At 40.4% G+C, this 19,882-nt stretch overlaps 1 protein-coding gene across 4 annotated transcripts in view; it reads left to right on the top strand.

The window, feature by feature from the left end:
• The window catches only part of myo1g (myosin IG), a 71,355-nt gene that overhangs the window by 19,750 nt on the left and 31,723 nt on the right, over positions 1 to 19,882 (top strand). For all 4 annotated transcript variants that reach the window (XM_040020308.1, XM_040020311.1, XM_040020310.1 and 1 more), the window contains 9 exons: positions 39 to 153; positions 1,748 to 1,918; positions 3,935 to 4,005; positions 9,363 to 9,437; positions 9,618 to 9,750; positions 12,938 to 13,104; positions 14,497 to 14,704; positions 15,214 to 15,437; positions 16,618 to 16,762. In XM_040020308.1, coding sequence (XP_039876242.1) covers positions 39 to 153; positions 1,748 to 1,918; positions 3,935 to 4,005; positions 9,363 to 9,437; positions 9,618 to 9,750; positions 12,938 to 13,104; positions 14,497 to 14,704; positions 15,214 to 15,437; positions 16,618 to 16,762 — 1,309 coding nt within the window. The remainder of the gene's footprint in view (positions 1 to 38; positions 154 to 1,747; positions 1,919 to 3,934; positions 4,006 to 9,362; positions 9,438 to 9,617; positions 9,751 to 12,937; positions 13,105 to 14,496; positions 14,705 to 15,213; positions 15,438 to 16,617; positions 16,763 to 19,882) is intronic.

Raw genomic sequence — 19,882 nt, forward strand, 5'->3', positions numbered from 1 at the left:
GTTGTTGCTCAAGTGTTTGTTCCGCTGTTTTCGGCCAGCTTTGAGCAGTTCTGCATCAATTATTGCAACGAGAAGCTGCAGCAGCTTTTTATCGAGCTGATCCTCAGACAGGAACAAGACGAATATCAGAGAGAAGGCATCACCTGGCAACATGTGAGGAAAACACACAAACACACAAACACAAGCACTTGCACCACAACGGCTGCGTCCATATTTGTTCTTACTCGAAGTGGGCCTGTCATTGTTTCTCTTGTATTATATATCCGGTTCCAGTGGTGGATGCTCATATGAAATATGACAAAATTTCAAATAATAAGGTCAAAAGGTCAGCTTTCAGACCACTTGATACGCTCTGAGCCAGACAGATTTCTCCCGCCTTGTCTCTGTGATTCAAATATGGAGATGTCTTTATATGGTCATCTTAAACAGATCTTGCACTGAAGCCTCACACACCTGCTGTTTAAACCTTCTGTTTGAGAGAGGCAGCCAATCAGAGGAAAGCTGGATTTCAGACAGGGGATGAAGTGGGCATCAAAACCCAGTATGAGATAAAAAGCCATAATTTTACAGTGAACTATGCAAAACTACCCATCAACTCTGACTTTGAAGTGTAATGTTGTGTCTATGTGTATCTAAAGGTCAGGCTGAGAGATTAAAAGTGTATTTTGGATTCAACATCAACTTCAGTGGTTCCCGTCCCATCTCAAATTTGTGTTTTAATTATACTTTAACTTTTACATAACCCATGTAGCATTGCTGTCCCCCAAACCCAGAACAGCCCCTCACTGTTTGGTCAGTTCAAATGAGGAGCTGATCTGAATGGGAAACTGAGGACACTGGACTTGTCAGTGAGATTTTTTTTTGTGCAAATTAGCATACCCTGGATAATCCTCAGTTCTGACTTTAATGAGGTCCATAAATTACAAATTAACTTCATGTTTTATTTATGATTTATCCACTGAAGTCTTCATCAAAGTGTTTACTGAGGACACAGACAAAGTGAGCCAAGGACCTTTTCCCCCTATGCAAGAAGTCTTTCTGCAGCCAGATGAGTCGCCCCCTGCTGGATTCTCTTAAAACTAATGCAGGTTAAAGAAACTTGTCCAATGGCTCCACTTTTCACTTCCAGAAGCTACAGCTATCCTTCATAATGTTGATCCAAAAAGGAAACTCTTAAATCACTGATTTTCAAATTGAAAATCTTCTAATCGAGTGTTGGATTTAAAGTCTCGCGAAAAGACACGAGTTTCGTGTGAGCTTAAAACCCTGACCTGTCTGCTCACTAGTGGACACCTGGTTGCTTAGGTAACCCTCTCATGTCATTTTACACACTTTCTTATGTCAATAAGCATCTTTCACTCCCATTTGTAGTCGCATCAATCACTCACCTCAAAGTTGAGAAAAGTTACCATTTAGCTTTGCATTGCTGACTCTTATGTTGCCTTTTGTTGCCATATGTTGTTGGATTCTGATTACGACATCACTGCTAGTCTCTTGTTGTGTTAACTCTCATTACTTGTAGTTTATTTTAACATCAGGTATACAACAATCTGTGAATCTGTTTGTATGGGGGTGTCATTGCAAAATCAAGAAACTGACCGAAACCACACACTCGCTGTATGTGGACACATCTTTCACAAAAGCTCATAAACAGAACAAAATTCTCGTGCAGTAACAAGAGCAACCACTTCATTCACAAACCAATCTGTTCTTTCTTTGAACTGACAGTCGTGCTCTTTATGCGCAGATCGAATACTTCAACAACCAGATCATCGTCGACCTGGTGGAGCAGGCCCACAAAGGCATCATCTCCATTCTGGATGAGGCTTGCCTCACCGTTGGAAAAGTCACTGACACAGTCTGCTTGGACAGCATGGACACCAAACTGGCACAGCACCCCCACTACACCTCCCGCAAGGTCAGAACTAATTACTACATCTCCTCATGTGATGTAACATTTACACTACGATTCCCTTACTAGACCCGAAGGTTAGAAAATAACCTTATACTCTCTAACAGTAGCACACAATTAAAAGGGCACTCAAAGAGCACATCCTCTGCCAAAGCCAGTGCATTATTTTGCAAGTTTAGGAGAAATTTGCTTCATACTTGGAAAGATGCTTTCATAATGACTGGGTTTCATTAGCACTTCTGCCAGTGCACAATAACAAAAGTATTTGTTTTTGTGAATTATAACATGAGGTTATCAAGCTTTTCAACAAAAGCAGAAGATCTTTAAATGTTTTTAACACAAAGTGGTTTAAAAACAGGATCTCGAACTTTCAGAATTAACTGGGAAGGAAGTGGTTTTATTTTCAACATGTTCTCATCAGACTTACAGTAAACCTAAAAGGCAAAAGAAGGAAGAAATCTGATCATTTGCCAAAATGGAAATGCTAATATTTGCCTTTTGTAGGTTAGAAGCACCGAAGTAAAGCAGTGGAAATGCTACAACCTAAAATAAATTGAGTTTTGCTCATTTTGGGGAAGGGTGGATTGTAAACACATAAAAACAAAACCAGTAAAGCCAGTGAAGCAATTTATTGGATAAAGGTTGAGACAAATCCACACTAGTTAGAATCAATAAATGAGATGAAATCTTCTTTCAGGCAGATATTAGTAAATGGAAGGCAGTGCTGAGCCTTGAAAGACTTGAAATGTCCATTTACGTGGACGTATAATTTAACCAGTCACAATATTTAATGGAATTGTTGAGCAACAGTTCTTTAGACTGTCTGAAGGTCCTTCATATGTTTTACTTTGGACATTGGCTGCTTTTTCACTCATTTCCAGTCCAGTCCTTTTACCTGACCATTTGTTTTACTGTTTGTTAAGCTACTGACACTGACTTGTACATCATTCAAGGATAAAAAGGCACCTAACTCAAGGGTAAGGGGTCAACGGTCTTCAATTGGTATTGTCTTTACACAGACAACTTAGCAAAGAACCAATTTTAAAATATATCTGTGGGTGCTTATTAGCAGCCTGATGCAAAAACAGTCTATTTGCATTTCTTTATTGCATATATAAAAAATACCAAAGATGACAGTTTGACAGGCATAAAATATATTTTTGTACCAAGAGATTGATTCCCAAAGAACTATTGGTTGAAAAGTTATCATGCATAACTCAGCATGGTGTGCACTCTGTCATTAAGAAACTGAGGAAAACTAACAAGTGGAGATAAAGAGGAAGTGACAGTCCTAAAATCAAATGAACAGTATCTGAAAGTCCTGTCAGGAAATCAGACATAAAAACAGCAAAGACCTGACACAGAACCTGAGAGATGCATCTGGCCCTTCAGTTCAATCATCCACTGTTCGCTGAAGCCTCATCAGAAATAGAAGGGTGGCGCTCAAGATGGCACTCTTAAGGAAGGGAAACAGGGAGAAAAGGCTGAGGTATGCCAAATTACATCAGAGCTGGAGTGAAAATCAGTGTTAGCAGGTGTTACGGAGTGATGAGACCGGATTTGAAATTTCTGGTCCAAATTTTTATCACTGTGTACAGAGAGGGTCAACGGCCATCTGTAAAACGCGATTTAAGCTGTGTCAGGGTTTGGAGCTTTTTCTTATATACTGTGTTTGTATTCATGTCTGCATGTTTCAGTAAATCAATGATCTTGTCTCTCATTGTTCAAAATGTGAAGAAATGAGAGGCGGTTTGAGAATTTTGCACAATACTATTTTTTTAAATTTAAATATAGAGGAGAATAAAAACACCCATAGTTACCTAAGAGAACAGGTGCAGTTTTGAGGTTTTACCACTAGAGAGCAGAGTTTCTCCAATATATTTCCTTTTAGGTTTGCTCCAGATATGAGATGCTTTATGAAGTGCAGGATCTCCAAAACTCCTCGTAAAGTTGAGTCTGAAGATGTCTGTAATTGAGTTAAATAGATCATATTTCACTCACATTGTCCTCTCTTGTTTCCAGCTCAGCCCCACTGACAAAAGCATGGACTTTCAGAAACACTTCCGTATTCGCCACTATGCCGGAGACGTCACGTGAGTCGCTACATTTTGCACTGTTTGTTGTCATGTTTTTCAGTCCAAGGCCTCTCTGTGGAGAAAAAATTATGACAGGCTGCTGTGCTTGAGTTCACGAGTGTAAGCCATAAAATCCTATTAAAGGAGGTCAGCTCATGGCAATGACATCATTTGGGCTCCAGCGGTCCAGAGTGACAGCTTTACTGAGCAGAATATGTAGTAAATTCCCATGTTAACCAAAATCTGTGCAATCCTGGAAAGATGTTGTCACTTTTCATATCCACTTAATGTATAATTGTATGGACAGTGGATGTTTCCACAGATGACAGCAGGGTTCAGAAGTCACATATACATATGTGAGTAGGACACTACTCTGCACATAAACAGGGCAATGTAGTGGCATGCAGAGGACACGCACACATCTGCTTACAAGAGCTGGAAAGACATGATTTTCAACAGGATCAGTGGATATTCATGTCCAAAAACTTCCAAACCGCTAATATTTTATGTGTCAAATTTTAAATCACGTAAAGATAATTTAAATATATGTTTTACAACACATAGAATAAATTCCATCTATTCATTTTCTTGACCACATATGTAGTTTGAAGTCACAGGAGTGCTGAAGTCTGTTCCAGCTGTCGTGTGGAGACAGAGGCGGGGTAGAGGTCATCAGTCTATCACAGGGCTAATACAGAGAGACAGACAACCGTTCATTACTGATATCGTCTTTGTTGTAGTGACAAAGGTTATTTTAGTTCACTAACACTAAACAAAAAATCAAAACCACGTGTGAAAAATAAGATATTTTAATGAATGTTAATAAAAGGTAAGTAGAGATAGTAAAGATTTTTAAAAAGCGCGTTTTGTTTTAGTGACATTTTTGAATATAGACAGGATTGTGAGACAGTTTTGCTCATGTTTATTGAGACTGGAGGGTAAACATGACTATGAGTCAAGTGTTTGTAACTTATGTTCTGAAAACTTGCTCATATCAGCCTTTATCATTATAGCAAAAACACTCTAAACGTAACACTGAAGCAGAAAAAAGCAGTTAAAACTGTCTGGGCTCTCCCAGGAAGAAGTTCTACTCCTCCACCTTGAAAGGAGGCAGGGATGGTGATTCAGATATATGACTAGGATGCCTTTTAGATGCCTCCTATGCGAGACATTTTGGGCAAGTCCAACTAGGATATGGCCTTCTGGAAGACCCGGGACACTGGGGAAATAACGTTAATAATGTCAGGCTTTGAATGTCACGCTGGATGAGGTGGCCTTTAATAAGGAGGTCTGGGTATCTACACATGCCCCTGCAACCGTGACCCTGTAGTAAATGCACAGATAAATTACACTTGTAAAAGTAGGCTAAATCTAAAAATTAAAAACTTTTAAAAAAAAAAAGCTATAGTTACCCTGGCAGCGGCTTGCAAAAGTGTACTTTACTAAAGTCAAACAGGAGGTGTTCTGAGCTGCTAGAAAACAATTTATAGGACAGATGACATCATAAATCACATGTATGGCTATAAAACTGATATATGCATATTGAGCTTTTTAGCTTTTAGCCTGCTCCGAAAGTTGAATTTATTTTTCATTGATGTTAGTGGTTGCTTGGTTTATGACACACAGACTAAAGAAGAAACACTTTGCTCAGCTTCCTTCTCCATCACTGCTCCATTTCCTTATCGGGATTTAAACACTGCAGCGGCCAGATGAGGCCCCTGGCCAGCAGTCAGCCGCCGTGGCTTTGGATCCCCACAGCTCACGTGTACTGCCCTCAATCTAGAGAGGGAAGGACATTAATATGTCAAGGGAACACGCAAGTGGAGGAGGATGAGGAGAGATGGAGCCAGCTGATGAGACAATTTCGTCTCTGTGTGATACAGCAGCAGTAATCAAAGACTACTGAAGGAGGTTTATTGAGGTTCTGTGACTCTGGGAAATCCAGGCTAACAGGATGTCAAACACACACAGAAACACAGGACAATTTCATGCATCAGCTCAGGATCGCTCTCACCCACAGTTAGCAATGGTGTTTCTATTCCCCTGAAATGCATAAAAGAAAAGGTTCTTGTAGTAGTGATGTAGTATATGAGACAAAATGTTATTATTACTGATGCAGTAATGTCCAAGTAGCTGTTCATTTTATTATTTTTTATATTAATTAGGATTGTAACTAACAAGACTCGTTTAAGAATTACTCTATTAATTTTAATTATTTCACAAATTTATGCTTTTTTTTTAATGCAAACCCAAAAGAAAAAGTTTGAGACCACTTAATCAGAATATTGTGACAGTTGGTTGATCAACATGAGTGTTAGTCAAGAACTTTTTGAAGTTCTTTTCATTGCCTGCAGGTGCTTTTTAATTGAAGATTTTGCTTACAAAGAATCATCTTACAACATGCTAACCATTTGTCTCGTTGGACTGACCGCTCACTCCCTTTCAGCTGCATCTAGCGCTCGAGTGTTTCGTTGATCTGATTGGATGAAATTAGCCAGTTAGACAGTGATAAACAGATAGTACAGAAGTACCAGGCAACTAGGCCAACTTCACTAACCTGCCAAATGTTCCTCGTATTTAATTTTTCATCCTTGTTTATGTCTAAAGCTAAAGCAGTGCTGTATGTTTTTGATTTTATACAAATACTTCAGTCAGAACACAGTTTTGTGTAAAATTCAACTGTCTAACTCCCTGTTAACTTCTAACGCTCATAAAACCTCCTTTTCTTCTGGACATTAGGGTTAGGGCTAGACGATGGAAAGATAAGCAGATTAATTTTGATCGCCAGACCACTGCGCTGTCAGAGAAAAAACACACACACGTAAGCTGAGTCAGAGAGGGTTAAATTATTGAATGTTACGTTTGTTTAATCGTTTAGTCATGAGCATCCTAGAAAAACCATGTCGTCAGGGTCCTGCCAGCGGTAATATGACGGGCTGGATAAGAGCGTGTGTCACAGACCTGCAGTAAGTCATGACAGATGGCTGTCCCTGTCACTACGTGTCCCCATCATCCGGCCCCTGATCACCTCAGGGCCACGACGGGGTCTCTCCAGCTGAGCTGTCACCTCTCGTATATTGCTTCCTGGTGGCACCATCCCCTGTCCCATCCCATCCCGTCTCAGTCTTTCCTTACTCTGGCTAAATATACCCTCTTCCTCACCACCCGCTGGCCCCCCCTTTCTCCACTCTCACCAAACCACCAGTATCAGAAGCTTTGACCTACTTTGTTCTCTCCTCCTTTTCTCATCCTGTTTCCTCTTCTCCTGCTTCTGTTCTGCAACACTCACCTAGCTCTCATTGCTATCCGCGCTTTTAAATCCCTGCAGAATTTCAGCCTGCACATGCAGCACTTTCAGGAAAGATATACAGTTTCATATATTCCTACTCTACAGCTTTATATTGCAGGCATCTCACATCTTTGTCACCTGACTCTCCCCATATGTGCTGCCTTTCACCTTGTGCCACTCAGCGGTCTCCTTGCATCAGCCTTGACCTTCATACTTTAATATACATTCCTCTAAATCATTGTCGTGTCTCTGGAGACCGGCTGCCTTTGTCTTTGCCTGTCCTCTCCTGTCTGCTCTGTCGCAACAGCTTTCCTACGCTTGTAAATAAGTGCTGTGGCTTCTTGTTGTGGGTCCTGAACCCTCACTTTTTTTTTTACACTGTCTTACTTCAGCGAGCCTCCAAGAAATCTGATCAGGTTATATTGACTTCTGAGAGCCAAGGAGACACATGTGTCATAGGCACTGATAAGTTGTTAACGAATCCTTGACCATTTCCCCTTTGACTTCTATAGGCCTGGAAGTCTCTTTGGAGCCACAGGTATCGCCCCCTGGTGGCCATTAAAATACAGATTTTAGGCACTTCCACGTTGGCATCCCTTCTAAGATCTGGAGGCTATGTCCAACTTTTACACTGTCTATTATGGAAATCTGTGACATGTTGGCCTTGAACTTAGGATGCTAGAGTATGCAGTGAAATAATTCTGTCCAGCATCAGCCTTTCCAGACTCCAAATATGGACGTTTTTGCCCTCATATGCCCCCCAAGAAACAGTGCAAATGAGACCAGACACTGGCTAATTTGCTCTGGCATTGGACTGAATATGAAGGGAAGCTAATTTAACATAAACAAGAGTATTCTGAAGCCATTGGGGAGGCCTTTATTGAAAGTAAAATACATGTTGAATACTTTATTATTGTTAATAATTGGATAAAAATGCAGATGTTTCAGGGTTTTTTGGCTTCTAAATGGACTGGTGCTTATATAACGCTTTCATTCACTCACATTTGTGCTTTTCTATATAACATTCACACTCCAGTGAACACATCAGAGCGCAACTCAGGGTTCAGTGTCTTGTACAAGGATACTTTGACATGGCAGGGATTGAACCACCAACCTTCCAATTAGTAGATGACCTGCCTCTGCCTTCAGAGCTACAGCCACCTCAAGTGGGGAAAGACAGAGAACGTTTGAGAACCAGTGGCTTAGCAGTTGAAGGTAAAACAAGTCCTGCAGTAATCAGGAAGTTGGTGACTGGGTCCCAGCTTGTGATAGTCAGCATACATATGTGTCCTTTAGTGAGACACTGAACCCAAAAGTGCCCCAAACGTGTCATTGTTGTGAGTATGTTAATATGGATTATAGTCCAAAGTCCTGTAACTGGGTGATAACAGTAGAAAACCCCTATATATATATAATGTAGTTTAAAAAAAATGTAATTTTAGGGGAATATTTGTATACATTTTTTGTTTTGGTGCTTTTACTGGTTTTAAAGCTTCTCATTTACAAGATATGCGCACAGTCCAATAAAAGGGATGCATTCTTTAAAGTCAGAAATGCATCCACACTGTGCATCGTATTGTTACACTGTGAATACGAGGGAGAGGTTTTTATGAGGCAATGCTTACACTACAGCAGGCTCATCCCCCGGAGCTGGACAGCTTATGTAACTGTGCCTTACAATGTGCCCGTGACCTCCCACTGATGCCTCATCAAAACCAACTGAGCAGTTTGTGGAGGGAAAAAAAAAGGCAGACAGATTAGTTTGTAGACAGTTCATTTTATCTAAACGCGAGCCATGGGGAGAATTTGACCATGTACCTAATTTGTAAATTGACTAAGCAGCATGACTCTTGCTCTAATCCTTTGCCGGAGGTCTGTGAGTCATTAGTAGCAGAGAGTGCAGTTAATGATAGCGACCCTTTGAGTGGCAGACACTTACTCTTTAAACTCTATTGCTATTTTAGTCTGACTTTTGTGTAACTTTAGCATCTTGATTGTTATTGTTCACTCCAAATACTCATCAATGGGGCCGCCCTCTCATTACTAAATAATTACTCTCATATCACCCTCTCTACATCTGTTGCAGATATTCCGTCGAGGGCTTTTTGGACAAGAACAAGGACCTGCTTTTCCAAGACTTCAAGCGCCTTATGTACAACAGGTGCCAAACACAAGCATCACTGACAGTTTTTCCCAGCATCATAATGCTCTTGACAGTTCATTAACTGGGTCATGTGTATATATGAGTTTCTTCTTCCCTCAGTCTGCACATCCCTCCTCTGCTAGCCTAGTTAATGGTGTCCTTTCTTTACTCTTTACCCCGCTTTCTTGCTTCTCATAGTGCCAATCCAGTCCTAAAAGAGATGTGGCCAGATGGACATCTGAGCATCACAGAGGTCACCAAGCGGCCTTTGACTGCTGCCACCCTGTTCAAGAACTCCATTGTGGCTTTGGTTGATAAACTGGCGTGCAAGGTTAGTAGTTTCTGCTTATGATCGACTTCCTCGTTTCTTCTCTTAACCCCAGTGGGAGGCTGTGGATGTATTTTCAGCTAATTAATGCACGTTTGATGTCCACACAGTCAAAGAGTAGTAAATGAAGAAGCATTAAAGTTGAGAAAACTGATTTCTAAACTAGTTTGTAAATGTGTTAATCCATAAAACTGCTGCTTTATGTCGGTGTTAAGATAATTATTTTAATCGCTACCACTCCGTCTACTTAGAGAGCTGCCATGAGACAGTACATGATTGATGTTAAATGGCTAAAATAATAACAGCGTTTTGCAAAAGTGTGCTGATTGGATGGTTAAGACTTTATAACGGTACCTTTTCCTACCTTGTGCTACCTTGATAGCACGTGATTGTGTAAGATAACTGCTAATAAATGTTAGTAGTTTGGTGTGAAGCCAAAATGGTAAATGCTCTAAAATGACTTGTGGCATCCATTACGGTTACAGTAAAGTATTTGCTTTTATACTGAAAATATAATGAAACTTTTAGGTTGTAGCACCAGTCAGTTCATTCAAGCCAGAATTTGAATTAGTTGGATTTCCCCATTTATTGGAAATGTACTGAGTCATTCTAAAGGGCTCGCTGAATTTGTGTGTGGTATTGTAGTAAGATGCCATCAGTTAGTGAAATGTCTTTCCTCTTAGATATCCCACAATATCTGTGGTGTTTAGGAACTACAAGAGCTCAGTCACAATGTAGCATAACTCTTAAAAGTCCCGTAGACCTCCTCTGGCATTAACATCAGCACAAAAACTGTGCACTGGGAGCTTCATGGTATAGTTTCCATGGCCAGCTCTTGTAGGTTTAATGTGTAGGTGACCCAGTACTTTTGAACACATATACTGTAGGTGGATTTCTCACCAGATGATATTTCAAATAGTTCTCTTTTTTATAGTGCAGCTATCTACTTATTAATGTAGTCTTGTTAGCTTTAGATGAGTTTAATTGTTTTTTCTAAATTATTAGAACTACCAAAATGTCACTTTATTAAAAGGCACAAACCAGTTAAGGGGGATTTGTTCAGTTTAGATTTAGCTTTAACTAAAACAAAGTGGTCATATCACCAGCTGCATATCTCATTTTATTTAGCTTAGCTGTGTAGTTAGATACCCAATTAGTGAGTTAGTGAGAAATTAAGTTTTTGGCTCAAACCTTGGTTAAATTACCAAAATAAAATCTCACTAAAAAAGATAGCATAAAAATGATTCTCATAATATTGTTCAGTTTAGTTTAGCTTCAGCTAAAGCTAATGTAGGTAGCTAATCACAAGCTTGCATTTAATTAGCCTTTTCTTGCTTTATTTAGCTTAGCTACCTAGTTTCTGCCCAGTTACCGAGTTTCTATAAGCTTGCTAACTTTAGAAATAGGCAAAATGCCTTTTCCTCAAATCATTAGATAAGTTACTAAGATATAATTTAATTAAAAGTAAGAAAGGATATATTTGAATCAATCATTTTAGCTTTAGCTAAGCTACATGCCAGTCTTATCAGGTAAAATTTCATATGCCTTTCTTTCATTATTTAGCATTACTGTCTAGGTAGTTACCCTATTACACAGTTGCTCTAAGCTTGTTAGCTTTAGAGGATTTTAGTAGACTTCTTTCTTCCATCATGATTGGATTTAGCTACTTCCTGATTTAGCTTTGTGGAATGACTGTCTGATTAGCTTTACAGTCAGCCTATAATTCTATGGTTTGTGTTTTTTATATGCTGTTTTCATAAACACATAACACATTTGTTTATATAGGTTACAGATTTTAATCTAGCAAAAAACATATGAAAGATTGAGTCCAGTGGAGCATTTATTTTGGTTTTGCTTCTGTGCTTTGATTTTGTAGAACATGAATTGAAGTCAAATCAATTACTCTGGAAACCTACAGATTTGTTTATATTTCTGTGTCAGAGTTTGTGTTTAGTGCCAGCGTAGATCATCTCCCCAGTTTACTCTGCTGTCTGTACTGATGCTCTGCACCAGTTATAGGCGGTTCTGGTCCCTGTAAGTCTGCATGACTCACAGACTATTCTGAGACTCCCAATGTGTTTGTGTGATGTCTCCTTTGGATGGTGCATAATAAACATCGGAAGAGGAAGAAGAGGTGTAGCATTTACATGTATACATCGCAGTCTGTTCCTTGTGGTGTCAGGGAGTAGCAGTGTTTCTAAGTTGTCCTCATCCTATCTGTCTTTTTGTGGCGTTTAGAGGGTGCTGAGGAGGAGAAGGAGATGGAGGTGGTACATAAAGTATGCACCTCACCTCGCCTGGCCTCATCTCACTGACTGAAGTCTGACATTTCTTGCTGTTATTTTTGGACGGCCTGCTTCCGGGCTGCTGTAGCATCTCGTCATGATGTGGCTGAGGTGAAATGAAAGTAAACTCCCATGCCTGAAGGGTTTTTTTTGCTGTAGGTCACGTTGAAAGAGCAGACAGTTTTCTTCAGCAGCAGTACTGAAGCACCTGTGCTCAGGCTTCCCACTTCATTTCCTCTCAGCCTTCATTTTCTGACATTTTCTCAAACTGCTGCCGAGCTGAGTCGAAACTCCAGGCAAAGCCTGCACAGGGATCAGTGTTTGGTGTCAGAAAGTGCTTCGCCTTATTTGTCTTTAATGGACAGAGCGGTTAAATCAGTGAAAACACAACAGCCAGTTCTTTGACAGGATGTAGTGCATCCCCGCTATAACTGTCAAGGTTCAGGCATCCAGCCATGACCCTGCTTCATCTAAAGTGCAGCTCGGCGTGCTGCTAGCGAGTAGCTGCGCGGGGCTGGGCTGTTGTGAGGCTCAGCTGCTCACTGTGGCGTTTGTTGAAACATTCTGCAAGTCTGATTAAGGTCACTGAACTCAGTTTGCCAGTTTTGCAGCTTGGCTGTGGTGCAGCTCATTGACAGTTTACAAGCTGAGTTCAGTTTATTTACTCGCACAGTGATGACCGCAGCGGTGACGCGAACACTGAGAAAAATCAAAGACCTGTTCAAGTTTGTGCAGGTGATAAAACAAGAGTGTTATGAAAAAATACATTCAGAGTATCAGTCCAAATGCAGTGTTGCTGTGTCACCAGTGATGTAACGCTTTATTGAAAATGCAAACAGGCTTTTTGAAATACAGCCAAAGAAAGCTCACACCATGCCAGCTGAACAACTTGTTCTATTTTGCAGGAGCCATACTATGTGCGATGTATAAAGCCCAACGAAATGAAGTCACCGGTGTTGTTTGATGACGCCCGCTGCCAGCACCAGGTGGCCTACCTTGGCCTGCTGGAGAACGTGAGGGTACGCAGGGCGGGCTTTGCCTACAGGCAGCTCTATGCTCGCTTCCTGCAGAGGTAAGACAACGTGATTACGGTCTAGTGAAGTGGTCTCTTCAGCAGCGGAGTGTAACACCATGGGTAAAAAGTAAAAAAAAAGTAACTTTTCTTACCCAAAATGTACTTTGATCTGAAACCTTAACAAGACGGCACACATTTATGTAAATAATACTACCCAAGAGATTTAGACTATTTGACAATTGGTGCCTGTTTTAACAAAACCTAACACGACTAAAAAGACCTAAAGTTAACATTTAAGGTGTGTCAAAAAGTTGGCTAAAAGAAAAAACACATTACCAACATTACCAGCCTGGTTCATGCATGATATGTTTTGTATTTTTTGAAGTCACTACGTGTTGGACAAGTCATTATAATGACCATAATTTAATTAGTATGACCTGAAACTAGAAAATGAGTCATTAGCCATCAGGACAGTGTTTAGAGGTCCCATCACAAGAAAGTGGAGGGCAGACTTCCACAGGACTGGAAGTTTTTTTGGGAGCTAGAGGGATCGCCCCCTGGTGGTAATTAAAAAGAAAAAGTTTATGGCTTCAGTTGTCAGACTATGTTCAGCATTTATACTGTGGTTGCTTTCCCTTCAGGGCTGTCTTCTTGTGTAATTCTGCACCACTGCAAGCACCCTAGCTATTTTAGGATTAAAGTCCTGTTCTGACCATCTGCTGAATCTCCTCCACAGTTTCAAAATAGCAAACCTTCAAGTTGAATTCCATTTTTGGGAAGAGGAGGAAGTAGCAGTGAGCCCGATCTGGAGATTGGAAAGCTCAAGTGTGATTGTGTTACTCATAAACTCCTGAGTTTTTCTTTAACGGCCTGTCAGCAGGTGCACAATGGCACGATAGCAAATGTCAAAGTTAAAGTTACAAAATTGTCTGGGAGCAGGAAAGTGCTACATTAGAATAAGGTCTCAGCAGATGTGGCAGAAGCATGGCCATGTAAGTAATTAAATACAGATTTTAAAATTTTTTAATGAGAGCCAATGAAAGGAAGAAAAACATGGACAATGTCAGAATGTTATTTTGGTGTGGTCACAATGTTTTCTCCAATTTTAATCAAAGCTACACTTGACTCTAATACCATAAATTAAGATATCTGCCCTCCGATGCCTCTGGATATCACAGAAGGCTTCTGGATAAAGTCTGACCCTCGTTGAGAGTTCATGGTGCACAAAAATGTGCAAATGTCAAAATCACAGTGACAGTGAAAATTCTCTCGGTTATGCGTCTGATATTGATCCCTCAATCTGACACTTGGAAACTGCTTGGAAACTCACGTTCTCAGGTAGCAGAGTTAGTGATGTTCACTGACATCAACTGTCTCTACCCAAGTTTGAGGTCAGACTGCAAACACTTATGTGATCATCGTCTCTGATTCTTGCTGAATGTTGTTCAGGTATAAAATGACGTGCGAGTACACCTGGCCAAACCACCTGATGGCGTCAGACAGGGAAGCTGTGGAGGCCATCGTCATCCAGCACGGTTTCCAGGACGACGTTGCGTACGGCCAAACGAAGCTGTTTGTGAGAACGCCGCGGTCTCTCTTCACACTGGAGCAGGAGAGAAACCACCTCATCCCCATCCTGGTGACTTTCCTGCAAAAGGTGAGGCATGAAAGTGTCACCATGCTTCACAGCTGGTTTAATGTTTAATTTTAAAGATCCGTTGATGTGATAGTTTGACATCTAATTCAGCATCAGGAACAGTTCAGATGGTGTGTTGAAGTTAATAACATGCAGTGTTTTTTCCACCAGGCTTCAAGGTATCAGAATAGAAACTGCAGTTTGTCTCAGGCTCATGAATATGTGGCTCTTGGTTATGTTTGACTGAAATTCATCTGCCAGCTTGAATCCTAATTTCCTGTAACAATAATTGGGATAATTAATGCGATCCAGAGCGCAGCTGCATTAAAGTCAATTACTTCGCTTGCTCAATGAAATACCCTTCTCTTTTCTCTTTCCTCTGACCTACTTTATAACTGCAGAGAAATCTGGAACTCTAACCGGAGGAAAAGTTTGTCTTAAGTGCTGTGGGATGCAGAGGCAATAATTTTCCTCTTGTTTTGTCTCTTTCACACGCCCCTTTGTTGTTGTTTTTTTAACCTGACCCACAGGTGTGGCGCGGGACTCTAGCTCGTGCAAGGTGCCGGCGGATGAGAGCCATCTATGCCATCATGGGCTGCTATAAGCGCTACAAGGTCAAGGCACACTTCTGGGAGGTGGAGCGGAGGTTTGCTAATGTGCGAACTATGCCCGACTATGGGAAGAGCTTGGAGTGGCCGACGCCGCCTGCAGCACTGTCGCAGTTTCACAGCATCACAGTCATGCTGCATCGCAGGTCAGAGCACATAAAAATATGCAACTCTGTGTGGTCTGTGAAATACTAAGGATATTTTACATTACATATACTGACATATTATGCTGTGTCATTATATATTTAATAAAAGCTCAGCCAAAAGAAGCAGTGTCCATCCTTACTGCGTCCATGGGAACCCTACCAACATGATGCACAGTCACACAGTTTTAAACTTGGGTGTTATCAAATCGTTGTCTCTGGGGATTGACTTGATTTTGGAGCCAAGCTGAAGTGGCAGTTTTAGGAAACGCCGCTTTGGGGATTTTCATGTTGGCTTCATTTTTCATCCCCAGAGGTTGCTGCTTAGATATGAAACACTTTAGAGACTTTATTACAGATGAAACAAAAGAGATGTAACTTTCTAATTAGTGGATTAGTTTTAGAGGTTAGTAAAGTATTAACATTTAGAGATATTGAGAAACAGCCCTTTCTATTTGTTTACAGCCTTTTTGTTAAGCTAAGCGAAGTGGCTGCTGGCTAAAGCCTGAATTCACAGATGCGAGAGCGATTCATCTGTCTGTTCTTTGCCGTTCTTTTGATCCACTTCAGACTTGGTGGATCTTTGCTGGGGTTTGAGGAAGAACAGCCCCGAGTTTGAAGTTGTTTGGATAAGTGGTTCAATATTTTAGCTGGAATTTATTCTCTGTTAGCAGTGTTTCCCATAAAGTGACTGCTGCCTGCCCGACTGCACATAGAGTTATACATATTCAAGCCTCTTAACCCTAGGTTTAACTATCTGAACTAAGTGCCAAACCCTAACCTAATCCTAATTCTATCCATTAGGGTTAAAGTCTTACTCCTTCTTCTTCATCCTTACCTCTTTATCCTCACTTCGTCTCCCTCACCCCCACCACTCTCTCCACCTCTTCTCTACCCTCCCTGCTTTCTTCCTCCGTCTCTTTCATCTTCATTTTGTAAAGTGTGCAAAAATCTGGTTTCTTTTTTAAGCACATGTGTTGAAATCAACTCATCTCTTCAGGTCACTAAATTCTCAGTAGCTGCAGAATAAGTCGAGTCAGTGTTTGGCTGTGTGATTGAGTGTGATTTTTATCCTTTATCTGACTCCAACTTAAAGCTGTTCCTCCAACTTTTCTTTCCTTGGGCCTTTGAAGTAATATCCACCCTCATGGCATGCTGTCTCGTTCTCATCCCTCGGTGTCAGGTGGTGGGCGAGGCAGATCGTGAAAAACATCCCGCCGTCTGACATGCTGGAGGTTCGGGCCAAAGTGGCAGCTATGACGGCTCTGAGCGGAGAGAGAAAAGACTGGGGAGTCAGCCGAGCCTGGGAGAGGGACTACCTGGCAAATGTAAGAATCACAGTAGTAACAAGATAAATCCTGGGTACCTTTGTTGTTTCTCAGCACATCGTGTTCGAATAGGTCGTAAAATTATTTGTTTTGGGATTTATTTTGACCTCTGGAAGACACTTGATTTATTTTACCTTTATTTAAGCAAGAAAATTGGACACTTGAGATATGAAATCTTTCACAAATTTGTGAGTATCCACCTTAATATGCAAAGATGAGGCAACACACGCACACACACACATACATGCACGCCACACTTTTTGGTGAATAGATGCTGAGATGTGTGATCAGCAAAGATGGATGGATAGGTCACTAGGAGATTGGTGCTCCTAAAGTTTGCTTAAAAGATGCTGACTTTTCTGCAGTCTCACCATTTACTGTCTGAAGATGAACAGTCTCTGTTTCCAGTTTACATCACACTTTTCATAGTTTCACTACAGTTTGGCAAATAGTTTGTCTTTGTAGACAAGTTAGCTGTGAAAACCTACTAGTGAGCAAAACAATAAAAATAATAATAAAACAACTTTCTTTAAGTGTAAAGAAGTACATTATATATATATATCAATCATTGATTCATTAAAAAAAGTCACATGTTTGAGATGTCATTAGAAAAATAATGCTACTCTTATATGTGCATTAAGTTTTACAGATAACAAAGCAAAAGTAAATAACTTTCACTTGTAGACCACCAGAAATCTGGAGTAGGGCTCATCCAGATTTTGTCATCCACCTTTCTGTGACGTCACTGTGACACACAGACAAAATGGAAGCTTGTATGTGCATTTGATGACCTTTTGTCTGACAGCATAGTACAAAGAAAAACAAAGAAAATCCAACAGGGAACTATATCTGCGAGAAAGGAAAACATGTGAGCAAAATAAAAATGTATTGGCAACATTTTCAGAGAGAAAACACCAACAAAACACATTAAACCTGAGGGTTGTTGTACACACAGGCTACTTAGAAGAAGTGAGTACAGCTGTGGAGAATACCTGGGTGCAAGCAATCAGTGAAACACAATTATGGGAGGCAAAACTGAATAATAAGCACACAAGACAAACTAGCTCTTGAACATGAGAACACCTAACACAGATTTATACTTAAGACACGAGAAACACACGCAAGGCAGAATAAACTGAAACAGTGAATAAAAGCAAACTATAACCACCAAATAAACTAGATGGCAAAACTAAAACTAAGAAACCAGCCATTAATTCTGCGATTATTGTGATTCAGACAGCACACCTAAATCTCAGCTAGAAAAGCAGAACTACTTTTGAAATCACCTGAAATGATATTGCAATGCATTTTATTGAAAAGCTGGAGTTGACTTTTCTGCCGTTTTTACACTTTCCACTCCAGATTTAAAAAAAAAAAAAAAACAAACAAACCCAAAAACAGTAGAAATAAGTCTCAGTGGCTTCCCTGGAAAGGCAGAACATGATTTCAAAATTTAAAAAAAAAAAAAAACTTGTTTCTTTATATATATTTTAACATATCAATGTTAAAATAGTGACATAGATTCTCAAACACTGGTGAACTAATAAAAACATTAAAGCATTTTGTAGTTTTATAGTTTTCCGCTTGTTTTTTCTGCCTCTTTAACTTTCAAAACGGAAGAATTTCTTAAGCAGTTGTCATTTCACATGACTCCCATTTAGTTAGTTCAGCTGGATATTTTGCAGCCCACTGGCAGGAAATTTTCACACAAATTCATCACAGTAATGAAAAAAGACTTGAACAATCAGCTGTGTATAGGATCATCTTTTGTTGTGAATGTATACTGTGCATGTGATGTGCCTGTGACCAAAAGAGGGCTGTTCATGTGAACACAGCCCTTTATTGATGAATACTACAGTTGCTTCATTTACCAGCTAATATGAGGTTGTTTTCTGACTTTAAAGATGCCTTCGGGGAGCGTGAGCGTGACTGCTGCAGAGTCCTGAGTCATTCCCTTTGCTAGTTTGTCAGCCGGCCCCTGACTTGCTGGCCTCCTTCAGGGATCTAAGTTCATGTGATTGCATTTAATTCCACAGTGACCTGTAGATTAGTGCATGCATCGTGGCATTCAGTCAGGCTGAATCCTTACTGTGATTGTAAGTTCACCGAGTTCAGGGGGTTCATGTCCAGTCTTAAGCTTCAACAAAGGAAAATTTTCAGGTAATCAACACTAAGACCTGGAAAAAGTGCCTGAACCTGCCCCGTTTCATATTACTTAAATGAACATATTTAGACAGTGATTTTCCCATTCAGCAAAAATGGTGGCTACATTCATCTTTTATATATAGTCAGAGATGTTGAATCTTAGCTGTTGGTAGAAATTTGGAATCACACTAGCATATCAGTTCACTCAGTAGCACTCAGATTTACCTCTGGAACCAGGGAAGCTGGTACACGTTTAAAAACTAAGAGGTTTTTTGGATACTTACCGTTTCCAAATAACACCAAACAATAAGCCATAATATAAGAGTACACCAGTATGCATCCCTGTGAAAAATATATCCTCTGTCTTCTGACATGTTTTGATTACACCATCAGACTACAGAGAGAAGTGTCACCTTGCCTCCATCACCTTATGAAACACCTTCACACCAATCAACAGGCAGTCATGGAGCCTCTTGGTTGGCATCCGGTGCTCTTTTGAAGTAGGCCTAGTTTCTCTCAGAGGGGAGATTTGGTTTCCAAGTGGCTCTTTAGGCTTTCTTGGCGTCATGTTAGCACACATTCAGATTAAGGGACGTTGACATCTCCAGGCAAATGAAGCCATTAGGCAGTTCAACTTTCCTCTATGCTCCCTACTGATTTTTTTTCTCTTTTCTTTAGTTGGCGAATAGGCTGGACTGGTAGTTAGTTGTGGTTTGACTCACACAAGAAAGTGAGCTGTTTTCCCCTTTGTATTCTCCCTGCTGTCAGTCAGAGCCTTTGATGTGTCATGCTGTCATAATACTCCTCAAACAGACTGAGGTTCACTTTGATAGAAGAGATTTTTTAAGGGAAACGAGTGTGCAGAAAGTACTGATACAGAGACTGAATTTATTTATATAGTTTGTCTGCAGTTATTTACTGCAAAATGAATGTACGATGGTCACACCTGGATTTCTTCAGTGCACACAGTCTGGG

Source organism: Simochromis diagramma, unplaced genomic scaffold (assembly GCF_900408965.1).
Source record: "Simochromis diagramma unplaced genomic scaffold, fSimDia1.1 OVJJ01000753.1, whole genome shotgun sequence".
NCBI lineage: Eukaryota > Metazoa > Chordata > Actinopteri > Cichliformes > Cichlidae > Simochromis > Simochromis diagramma.